Below are 12,313 nucleotides of genomic sequence, written 5' to 3' on the forward strand. Positions count from 1 at the left end.
CTGATGCTTATATACTTGTCCAACCTTGTGGTCTGTTCTGATGTGATTACAGGTCAAAAGAGAAAGCTATAACGTTCACCCCAGAGACCGTGGAGAACACTGAATCACTGAGCGATGACGATAAACCAAAGGATATTCTTTCTGGAATGTCCTCCATAGAGAAGAAAAAATCCCCCTGAACAACTTCCTCACTTACAAACTGGGAACAACTTTAATAAACCACAAGTCTAACTTTCACCAAAATGTAAAACTGGAAAAATCCTTTTTGCTTAAGTCTTTGTAGCTTACGTACAAGAAAATATCTTGGTGGAATATTTACTAGAATCCCTCCACAGCTGAGCCTCCTAAACCTCCACCCCTGAAGTTCTCTGCTCATACATTTCTGATATTGTTTGCTGCTTTCTGCTGGTGACCATAACTTTGACTACCTTGCCTACAAGCTCTGGTGTTCAAGATTCCTTTATTGTCATGTAATAGTACAAAACATGTACTATTACATGTAATTGCCTTCTAGCTGCCACCCCCTGCAGTGCAAAAGAGAGTCAGTGAGTGTCCATGGATTCACCTCCAGCGCTCCTGCTGCCTTCACAGCCGCAGACTCCTGTTTGATTCCCATCAGCAACCCGAACTCCAGATCCAAACCCCCATTACAATTAGGAAGCCTTCACTGCCTGGGGAATTTCGGGAGCCCTCTCTCAGCACCCTCATCAATCCCAGTTCTGATACCTGGTTCCTATGAGCCAATCTCAAGCAGCCCCTGCGGGTCCCCCGACCAGAGGTTGCCCACAGCCTCTGTGGGTCCCTCAGCTGCTGAGCCCTTTGTTGCTTCCCATTTCTGTTGCTCTGGTGTTCCCCTAGAGTCTGCAGCTCCTCATGGGTGCTGTTGAACATAGCCACCGCCATCTTGGGCGCCAACCCAGTGCTTGCAGGATTTTAAATTAAAAAAAAATTGGCTCTTTGAAAAGCCTGTTTGGAGCTACTGGCATTAGGGCTGGGCAGTTGAACCCTTCAGAGTAGCACTATGTCTCTGCTCTCCTGGGTTTACACCAGTAGCATCGCTGCCATTACAGCGGTTCTGGCAGCCCCACCATTTTTTTCCACACACTAGATCTCTCCTTTTAGATGCTCCTTCATACTTTCCTCTTAACTTTTCCTTACCAGTTTCAATATCACCTCTACACCTCTGTGTCAGAATTCCACTTGATAACACTCCTATGATGTTCATGGGATGATTCCAAATATCATAACTGTACAATATAGTGTTATATAAATTGTTTGAATTTATTGGAACATCAACTATTCCAAATCTCTACCTGGGGATTGCTGGAACCATACAAATCTCACCTTGCCCTTTCTTAAAGGCAGTGTCTTCCATTATGTTCAGATTTTTGTTGAATTTGCTATAAAAAGAGGAAGTGTCTGCCTCAACCCACAGTGGTTGTAGAGCATTCCCTAACCAAGCCTCACTTTTGTCTCTATGTATTTTAAATAGCTGTCTTCACAATTGCTCAGGTAAAGCCAAAATGAAGTGTGCACTCTTCATTCCTGGCTACAGGTAGTTACAGCTTTTTGCCTTTGGAGCTCGTGCTACCCCGACCTTCATTGAGCCATCTTTTGACAGCTGTTTAATGAATCACCATTGTTCATGGCTGGATGAGTCAAGGCCACAGAGGTTCACTGTGATCAGGAGACCTAAGAGACTACAGATTAATGGAATCGGGAGCAAAAAAAAAATTGCTGGGGGCACTCAGCAGGTCAGGTGGCATCTGTGGAGGGAAATGGAGAGCCAACATTTGGGGTCAAGACCCTCCACAGATGCTGCCCAACCTACTGAGTTCCACAGCATTTTTTTGATGTTGATTACGGGATCACTTTATCTCTGCCTCCTGGATCTGTCTTTGAACTAATGCCCACTACGATGTCTTAAAACCTGGTCATGTCTTTACAGGAAGGATGTAAAGGCACGTGAGGAGATTTACAGCAATAGTTTTTGAAATGAGGGGTAGATTGGAGAAACAGATTTGTTTTTCTACAGTGAAGAGGAGATGTATATGTTGAGGAATCGCTACAGAAATGGATAACAAGGCGCTATTCCCATTAGTGGAGAGGCATAGGAAGGGTTCACAGGGGAAGACACGCGAGGAAAAACAATTACAGTGTGTGATTTAGAGATCAGTTTCACTGTAAAATCTCAGTGGGTCTTGTAGCACCCATCAGTGGTAAAGATCTATTACTGACGTTTCAGGTCTGGCCCTTCTTCAACTGGATGGGGGAGGAGTCCCGACCAACTGTGTTGAATGGATATGGTGAAAGGAGACAAAGGGAAGAGAGAGAGAGAGAACTAGAGGAAAGGAGACAGGGGGACAAAGATGGGGGTTTAAACAGAAACCAGAGAAATCGATCTCATGCCATCCAGTTGGAGGGTGCCCTGTGTGATGATGAGGTATTCCTAATCTGGCAGTGCATGAGAGCATGGACAGACATGTCAGGAAGGACATGGGGTCAGGGAATTGAAATGGGTGGCTCTGGGTGATCAACGCTATTGCGGCATTTCACTGTGACCTTCAAGAGGGAACTCAATAAATGTATAGTAAGGAAAAATAAATCCCAAGCTGCTTCAGAGAAAGGGTTGGAGGATAGAACTCATGGGTTTCCTTGGTAAGGAAGAGTTTACTATCTAATCATTGATCTTCAGTATCTGCATTCAATACCAACGTCTACTAAACAGACTTGCTTTACAGCCAGCTTGTACAAACCATGACTTGATGCAAACACTGGAAACAGAAATCTTAAATCATGAACTCCTATTTAATCTGCCTCATTGCCATCAAAATAACTGATGTGATCCCCAAGCTGTGTATCAGCCCTCACATCCATGCCCATTTCAACAAAAGATTCCTCTTCACAGCCATTGACAGGTTGATGGTGGAAGCAGATGCTTCCAAAATGGAAATCGACAATTATTCAAAGATTTGCACAACTGATTAACTGAATGGCTCACAGAAACCCAGAGCACCTGGTGTTCCTTGGCAATCTGATCACAGAAGCTAAGCAGGCTCAGGACTGGTTGGTATTTGGAAGGGAGACACCAGGTGCTGTGTGTTTCTGTGAGGGGCTCTGGACAAAGAGGTAGCTTTAAATAGTATTAAGTGACAATAAAGGAACCTTTACCTTGTGCTGTAACATCCTGTGATCGATTGGTGCAGCCCAGACTTCTGTAATGCAGGAGATGAGCTCTAGAGGACACCCTCACCACTCACAACACAAATCTGAAGATTCAAGATTCAATTTACTGTCATGTACACAAGATGCACAAATTCCTTGGCCTGCAATGGAAAACAGAAGTCACTAAAGTAATCCAGCACCATTATTAAAACAAGAGGGGATGCAAAGATATTGGGACGTGGATTTCCTTGAGAATGATCTCCAAATATGGATTCTTACCTTTTGAGTGAAATTTAAAGCTTATGAGAATATCATCGGCGGTGGGGGTGGGGGGGGGGGGAACAAAGCACCCTATCTTACTGCACCCAATCACTTTAGTATCAAGTTGCCCATTTTTTACAAAAGGAAGGAAATTATGTTGCAGCTGTCTAAACCTGGCTCGGCTGAACATGGAGCACTGTGTGCCTCATTTGGAAAGGGTAAAGAGATTTACCAGGATGTTGCCTGGATTAGAAGGTCCAAGTTATAAGAAGAGGTTGAACAAACCTGGGTTGTTTTCTCTGGAGCGTCAGAAGCAGAAAATGCAGCCTCAATACTGTCAAAGGACTGATTTCCCCCCCACCTTTTGAGGATTATCGGACTGGAAATTTACTGAGGAATGCAGTTAATTCTTCATCTAAACCAAACAAATGTCCTTGCACACAAATTCTGTACAAGTCTGAGGCAGAAAATCCCAATTGACCTAAAAGCCCTGGTACATTTGGGAAGGTGGGAGGAAATCCACAGACATTTACAGACTCCTTACAAGTTGCATTGCTTTTGAGCCAGCGCTAGTGTTGCGCTAACCATGTGTAATTACACCTGTACATGACAATGATCATATTACTAATAATCCAATTATCAAACAACTGGATAAACCACTGCCAGAGTTTTACTACAAGTACTGGAAACACAGTGAGAGCCAGAATTCAATGGTAAAACTAATAATTTGAACTGAGGATGCTGAATGAATTCTGTTTCACACTGAGCTTTTCATATTGTCTTGAAGCACTTTGCAGTACAACAGTGAAATACTTTAGACATCACAGCAACACCCCCAAACACCAGTCCCTGTACCTTCTCCATCTCACACACATTTCTCTCTCCCTTTAACCTCACCTGCTTCTGTTTCCTGCACTCAATGAGAACTTAATGGGTCCTTTGATATTACATAATATAATGGTATAAATTTTCTAAAAAAAGTGAAGCATGTTGGAGTACTAATTGGAAACATTTAGTTTGGAAAATCAGTAGTCCTGGACTGCCAGTCTTGAATTTGCCCAATTATGTTTTACCGTAGTTTTACAAATTTGCTTTAAATTATAATAAAACAATGTACATTTGTTCTTCAATTTTGCTTCTAACCTGGCAAGATCATCCAATTCATCTGCCTTCAAGTTTAGTAAATGCAAGGACATCGATACAAACTGCAATTAGCAACAACCTCACCAGTGAAACCAAATTCAGAAGTAAAAGACAAGTCTGAAGACACTGTGGTTGAAGTAAAAACTCAACGCTGGACAAACTCAACAGGTCAAACACTGCCCTTTATAATTGCAAAGATAAAGATACGTAACCAATGTTTCGGGCTTGAGCCCTTCATCAAGGTCTGGAAAAATGTCAGCAGATGTCCAAACAAAATGGTGAGTGGGGGGGGGGGAGGGAAAGAGGAGCAGCACAGTCTCAAAAGCAGGAGGTAATAGGTGGAAAAAGGAGGGCACAGCAGCAAACGAGGAGGAAGGATGGTTCTGGAAATAGAGAGTGAAGGGTGGGGAGCTAAGGGAAAGGAGGGAGAATACGCTAGCAGAAATTGGAGAAGTCGGTGTTAATGCCATCCGGCTGGAGAGCATCCAGACAGAAAATCAAGCAACATTCCTCCAATTTACAGGTGGTCTTGGTGGGATAGTATGACATAACGAACAGACATGTGAGAATGGGAGTGGGGCATGGAATTAAAAAGGTTGGCCACAGGGAGATCACGGTCACTGATGCAGACAGAGTGAAGGTGCTCCCAGTCTGCACTCAGTCTCTCCAAGACAGCCTAAAAGCAACCACCAGGTCCAGATCATCAGTCCTATGGATACACGTGAAGTCTTGCTTCACTTGGATGTCCTGTTTGGGGCCCTGAATTGTGGTGAGGGAGGAGGTGTGGGCGTCTATTTCACTTCCTGCTGAATCAAATTCAGCAGGTTATTTCATAGTTAAAATGTATACATTTATCACAGTCCAATGCAGGAAAAACAAGATCCACAAGTTAGTGCAGAATGATTTTATTTTTTAAAAATGCATCATTACATGGATAAATCAGCACCTTATTTCTCAGACAAACCCGTTTCACTTTCAGAAAGTGAAGAGAATAAGGAAGCAAAGTTCTCAAATGCTAAAACATAACCTTCCTGTGATATGAAAATTAAATTTGAGATACAAAAGTTTTGCTGTTTTTTTCCCCCAAAGTTGAGAATTTGAGCATGCAACATACAAGGTCACACATCTAGACACCACACGTGAGTGCATTGAAAAATCTGCATTGCTATTAAGAATGGGAAATTATGTCTATCTGCATCTAGTTCTTGGCTTGGGTGAGCAGGTCTGGGAGGGTGGGAGAAAACAAGAACACCTGTCAATTGGATATCTCCAAAACCAGGGAAACTGCTGGACTACAGAAAACTCCAACACCAGTGGTATCAACCTTCCACGCACCCCCCCCCCCCCCCCCCCACCCACTCACTCACATATCTCCTTCAGTTATCCCTTATTAACCACAGAGCATCTATACCAGCCTATGCCATAGACAGAGTGGCCAACTTTTTAATTTAGACATTGGTAACAGGTCATTTTGGCCCATGAGTATGTACTGGGGGTGCAGGTTAATTGGGCAGCTTGGACTCGTGGGCCAAAGTGGCCTTTTACCGTGGTGTTTGCTCTGTGGTTAGCAAGGGATTAATTAAGGTGGTTGTGACTGGGGGTGAAAAAAAGTTAAGGAACTCTGCCCTATACAGTAAATCTGCTGGTATCCAACCCCTCTGGGGATTGGTAGATGCCAGATAAGTGAATTTTCCAGTTGCTGGAGATTGCCTGGTGCATGATTGGTGAACTAATGGCGAGATGTGCCAATCTTAAACGTCTGTATTTTTTACCTATTCATTTTCCACGATTTTATTTCCAGTTGCTTCAGGTGGCTTGAATTCCAGGTTACAGGAGTTTTAGTGTATTATGGAGAGAAATCTCCTCGTTGAGCTCTGTACAAATGTTAGCACAAAGCAGACACTTCCCACGCCAAGTTTCCAAAGCAAATTGTTCTTATTAAACATACAAACATGGGATATAAGTGGCATTCAGTTTCATTACACCAGGATTATGCTGAAATATCTTTTTAAAAGAAAAACCCTATTTCAAATTATAATGACTTTTACTCCAAGCCTCTGTGTGTCTGGAAATATTACAGAACATGTAGAAGTCTTGTTCCAAGTTAAAACTGCAGGGGGCACAAGGATCTGCTGTCGGGTAACCTTTACCACAATAACCTGCACAGAACTGAATGAGAATGCGCCTCATAAATACAGGTCACTTCAAGCATAAACCCACATCTTTTAAGTATAAAAAAGGGCTGACATTATATAGGAAGATCACGCAGCTTTTGTTAGAGAATACTATGCTTTTTCAATAAAATACCTAATGAGGGTTAACATAAATAAAACAAATACATAGACACAATGGGAAAGTTAAAATCTCACTCAAATGTTATTGCAAATTTATTTTCTTTTGACAAGTTTGTCATATATTACAGATTGGAATGATAAAGTCGTCATTTATCATAAATATTTAAAATCTAATGATCTTACATTTCATGGAAATTCCCTGGAACAGCGACTGCTGTATGAAAGGCGAAGGCGGCCCTTTTTCCTCCATCCAAGAGCAAGCGGAATCAACAACGATGCCAGCGTCGTCACTGGCAAACGCGTGGGATGGAATTGGTTTACCACTGCGGCAGCAGATGGTTCCTTTCTTGTGCCCGTGGGCCTGACTGATGTCTTCCCACATGCCAGGCCCGTAAACCGAAGCCATGGAGGACCAGAGTGGTTAATCCAAGGAGAAAATGTTGTTAAACTGGGTTGCGCAGAGTTTCTTGACTTCCTCTGAGAAAGACAACGGGAAAAGAAATAGAGTAAACGACGGCAACAGGCTCTGGAATCTCCCCACATCACATGAAACAGAAGACCTCCAAAGATCTGTACCACTGAATGCATATTTTGTGCATTGATGCTTCTCCCTTCCTTTAATATTAATGACCTTGTTTTCCTCTTCGTGGTGTCTTAATTGTAAATTAATTTGTTGCAGGTATGTTTGAAGCTGTATGAATTGTTATGTATTCAACAATGAACTTCATTTAGCCAATGCCATCGATCAGATAGAACCAGACCAAAAATCATCCAGCACCGCATTCAAACTTCTTGCTTTGCAACAGTCATAAAGCCTGGAAACAGACCCTTCTGCCCATCTTGTCACACTGACCAGAATGCCAATCAGAGTTCCTCTCATTTTCCAGTATTTGGTCCCATATCCCTCTCAGCCTTTTTAAAAATATTTTAATTTTCATCAACTCTTCAAACAATCTTTTTTAATATTCATGTACCATACAGAGTCTGTATTTATCCCCCCCACCCTCGTACAACTGAAAGTACCATCAATTAAATTACCTCGATAGCAAAACGTAAAACATATAAACATTTCCTTCCCCCCCCACCCTGCCAGGCACCAATAACCAAGCACTTGGTGCCAATCCCCCTGCTATTTTGAGACATGCCTAATGCACCTGTCTACCACTTGTATCTCCCTCCCTTTCCTCGAGTTCCCCATTTTCATTCTTACTTCTAATTTACATTCATCTTTAAACATTAACATTATGGAAAAAACACACACCCTCCCTCGTATTCCTCTCAATTACATCTCCATCTCAACCTTCCCATTCCAGGCACCTGCCCTTTAAATACCCACCTTCACAGTTTCCTCTTGCAGCTCATTTCATTCAACACCTCAATGGTTTGATTACTGAATGAGGTTTATTGTCAATATACAAAAGTACAAAGAACAAGTCTTACTTGTTGCAGCTTCCCAGGTACACAAGACATAACAGTACACAAGAGAAAAAGATAATATAAAAGGAAGAGGAGATGGGAAAATATCATAGTTGCTCATTGTACAAGGAACCATACTGCATTGGTAAGAGTGTATGGTTTCATGTACATCACATGAAAGAGCGGAGAGGCTGCAGAGATTTACAGGGAAGGATTAATGAATTATGACTGACTTTAGACTCATGAAAATCTACAAATGTTTAAATGCTCAAGTGAGCTCAGCTTCAATGAGCAGCATGGCTGGTGTAGTGGTTAGTGCAATGCCTTTACAGTACCAGTGATTGGGACTGGGGTTCAAATCCTACAGTGTCTGTAAGGAGTTTGTACGTTCTACCTGGGTTTTCCCCAGAGTCTCCAGTTTCCTCCCAACATTCAAAATGTACCAGAGGTTGTCGGTCAATCAGGGCTTGTGTGTTGAAAGGGCCTGTTACCGAGCTGCAAGAATGTCTAAAAATCAACAGCCTTTATATATTTGCACTGCCCTTGGCTTTCTGCTTGTGGGAGGATATGGTTGAAGACTGCAAGTGATCAACTCCGAAAACATCCCAATTCCTGCCAACCTTGTCCACGTGGACCCATTATCGCTGCCAGGTGTCAAATGCTGCCACAGGCTCCAGCTCCCTCACCTTGTGCAGGTACGAAGAATCAGATTGTAAAGGCGGTGTCACTCCCCATTTAAAGTCTTGGATATTAGAACCGATCAGGTCACTTACAGGAGGAGTTTCTTATTCTTATTTATTGGTTCACAGGGTATGGATGTCAGTGACAATGTTGACATTTATTGTCCATCCCTCACTCAAGGGACAATTCAACGTTAACCCTAACAGTGGGTTATGCAATGCACTATTCGACGCTAATGCATTGCAATTCCTCCCCATCTAAAAAGATTGGTGTTTTTTTTAAAAACTGATGGAGGAACTCAGCTGGAATCGCAGCGTCCCTAGGAGGTAAAGATTTATAACTGATGTTTCGGGCCTGAGTCCTTCTTCAGGGTAAGTAAAAAGCAGGCAAGTGTCTGAATAAAACAAATGGCAGGGGGAGGAGAGCTGACCAACAGCATGGAATAATTGGACATGGAGAAAGAAAAGGAGAGAATTGATAGGAAGAGGGGGTAGCTCTGTGAGTGCAGAGTGGGGGGAAAGGAGAGAGAGAGAGAAAGGAGGGGGGGGTGTGGGGGCTAATGGAAACCAGAGTCGATGTTAAACCCACCCCGTTGGAGGAGGCTGAGTTGGAAGATGAAGTGTTGTTCCTCCAATATTTGGGTGGTCTCAGTTTGGCTGTGCATGAGACCGTGGTCAGACACGTCAGCAAGGGAATGGGCGGCCACTGGGGGATGGGCGGCCGCTGGGGGATGGGATGCACACTATTGTCTGCTGGATGTCGTGCTTCGAAAGGTGCTACAGAAATGCAAGTTGTTGGCCCACAACAGATTCAAATCCATACCACTATCAGAGGCTAATTTACATTTAAATGGAAAAAGTAACCCAAGCTCTGAAACCTGTGATCTTTATCGGTGTTTAACAGATAGGTTCCTATATCAGGGTGTCCTTTATCAGATACGTCACAACAAAATGTAACACTTGAAATTCGAGACACACTGCACAACTCGAGCCTTATCAGATCAAGTGTGTGTGTGCGTGGGGGTGCGTGTGGGGTGCGTGTGGGGTGCGTGTGTGTGAGCATGCGCTGAATGGGGTCCATGCTTATGACCCTTTATTTCCTATACTATGCTGCGTGCCCTGTTGAGTTTCTCCAACACTGCAATACACCCCAGCATCTGTAGATTTTCTCCTTTAAATCCATAAAGACAGTTTATTAGTCTAAAACCCAGAATGGGCAGCATTCTTACACAGCTAACATCGTGTTTAGCGCAATGCCAGTGAGTCGGGTTCGAGTCCCGCGCTGTCTACATTCTCCCCGTGTCTGCGTGGGTTTCTCCAAAACATACGGGGGTGGGGGATGGGTTAATTGGGCGGCTCAGAGTTTATTGTCTGCAGTGTTGGAAATAAAATTTAAATTTAAACATTTAAGATTGCTGAAATTTGTAAGAATGAGAGGGAACTTAATTAAGACACAAAAGACCTCAGAGAGACCTGAAAAGATACAACAAGAAAGAATCTAGAACTAGGTGATCACTATTCAAAACAAACAAAAAAAAAGGGTCTCCCATTTAAGACAGAGATCAGGATTTCCCCATCTCATCAGGAATTTTTGGAACCCTCTTCCTGAAAGAACAGTTGAAGTAGTGCGGTGATTCTCAACCTTTCCTTCCCACCCACATGCCACCTTAAGCAATCCCTTACTAATCACAGAGCACCGAAGGCCTAGGGATTACTTAACGTGGGATGTGGGTGGGAAGATAAAGGTTGAGAATCTCTGAAGTAGAGTTTTTGAATTCCCTCTTCTACCATTTCACAAGATCAAGGAAGGCAGAGATAGTTGGATTCTCCTGATAAGTGAAAGTTTAAATGGATTGGCAATACAGATTTGAAGTTCCAATCAGCCTTGGTCTTATGGCATCAGCTGCGGAGAAAGAGAGTTCACGTTTCACGTTGATAGCAGTTGTCACACAGACCAAAGACCTTTTGTCATTGACCAGAGACATTAGCTCATCTCCATTGTATTGTTCCCAGATTTCTTTTTAAATTTTATGGCAGATTTTCAGAAAATGCAGCATTTTGATTTTGGGGAAAAACTGGAAGCACAACAGTCCATACTATTAAACTCCTCACGTTAAAGTCACCTGGCAGGTCAGCCCATCAACTTCAAGCTGGCTCAGTGACAATCAATCAGCTCTGTGACCTTGGTAAATCGGGGAGAGGGAGAGATTCACTCACCGTTAACTTCAATTAGATTCATGTTCTTCTGACTTAAAATCACATAAAGCTCGCGCTGATCAGATTTTTTTCCAACGACCCAATAATCCGTCATTGCCTTGGCGATGATTTCCTCGTCCTCGTCAGCTCTGTGGGATGCAAAAAGGTACAAATCAAATGGAGGTCAATGACTTTCCCCTCAGTGCTTGGTTGCCACTTCAAGAGATTGAGTGAAGAAAACAGAGGTAACACCTTGAAAAATCACTGTTGATGTCGCCCAGGAGCTTCATCAGGTCGGGGTGGATTGATGTCAGGGACATGCTGGCCATTTTACGCATGTGGATGGTGGTCTTCTCAGCCAGGTTCATGTGGTTGAAGTAGATATATTTAAAGTGAGGTTCCTTTTCAGGCCTGCAAGGTAAAAGTGTCAGAGGTTTGGAATTGAGAATGGGAGCTACAGCCTTTCGTTGTTACATAGAACGTGAGTTGTGGTGCCGCCTCACCTCCACTCCTCCCCCCAACCCTTCTTCTCCGTCGTAATTCTACACCCCACATTTCTCGTAAACCCATCCCAAGCAATACAGCGTCTCCTATACCATAACACAGCCAGAGTGTTCTACAGCATGGAAACTAGCCCTTCACCCCAACTTGCTGGAACCACAGAACATTACAGCACAGAAACAGGCCACTTCAACCTTTCTAGTCTGTGCCAAACTATTATTGCTGCCTAGACCCACTGACCTGCACGCAGTCCATAGCCCTCCATACCCCCTCCTATCCATGTACCTGTCCAAATTTTTCTTCAATGTTAAAATTGAGCCCACATTCACCACTTCAGCTGGCAGCTCGTTCCACACTCCTACCACTCTCTGTGATGAAGTTCCCCCTAATGTTTCCTCTAAACTTTTCCCCTTTCAGTCTTAACCCATGTTCTCTGGTTTGTATCTCACCTACCCTCAGTGGAAAAAGCCAATTTTCATTTACTTTATCTAAACACCTCATAATTTTTTTTTTTAAAGCACTTATCAAATCTCCCCTCATTCTTCCACACTCCAGGGAATAAAGCCCTAACCTGTTTAACCTTTCCCTGTAACTCAGTTCCTGAAGTCCAGACAACATCCTAGTAAATCTCTGCACTTTCTAGCTTATTGATATCTA

General features: G+C 43.1%; 2 protein-coding genes across 10 annotated transcripts in view; one reads left to right on the forward strand and one right to left on the reverse strand.

The window, feature by feature from the left end:
• The window catches only part of rsph10b (radial spoke head 10 homolog B), a 38,243-nt gene extending 37,993 nt beyond the window's left edge, over positions 1–250 (forward strand). For all 9 annotated transcript variants that reach the window (XM_069906138.1, XM_069906141.1, XM_069906142.1 and 6 more), the window contains one exon: positions 53–250. In XM_069906138.1, the coding sequence (XP_069762239.1) occupies positions 53–179 (127 nt within the window). In that variant the 3' untranslated portion in view covers positions 180–250. The remainder of the gene's footprint in view (positions 1–52) is intronic.
• Positions 251–5,458: 5,208 nt separating this feature from the next.
• Positions 5,459–12,313, reverse strand: part of ccz1 (CCZ1 homolog, vacuolar protein trafficking and biogenesis associated) — a 46,246-nt gene continuing 39,391 nt past the window's right edge. The window contains exons 15-17 of the mRNA XM_069906814.1: positions 11,408–11,566; positions 11,177–11,304; positions 5,459–7,340 (exon numbers count right to left, since the gene is read on the reverse strand). Coding sequence (XP_069762915.1) covers positions 7,285–7,340; positions 11,177–11,304; positions 11,408–11,566 — 343 coding nt within the window. The 3' untranslated portion in view covers positions 5,459–7,284. The remainder of the gene's footprint in view (positions 7,341–11,176; positions 11,305–11,407; positions 11,567–12,313) is intronic.

The sequence above is a fragment of the Narcine bancroftii genome, chromosome 12 (genome assembly GCF_036971445.1).
Source record: "Narcine bancroftii isolate sNarBan1 chromosome 12, sNarBan1.hap1, whole genome shotgun sequence".
Lineage (NCBI taxonomy): Eukaryota > Metazoa > Chordata > Chondrichthyes > Torpediniformes > Narcinidae > Narcine > Narcine bancroftii.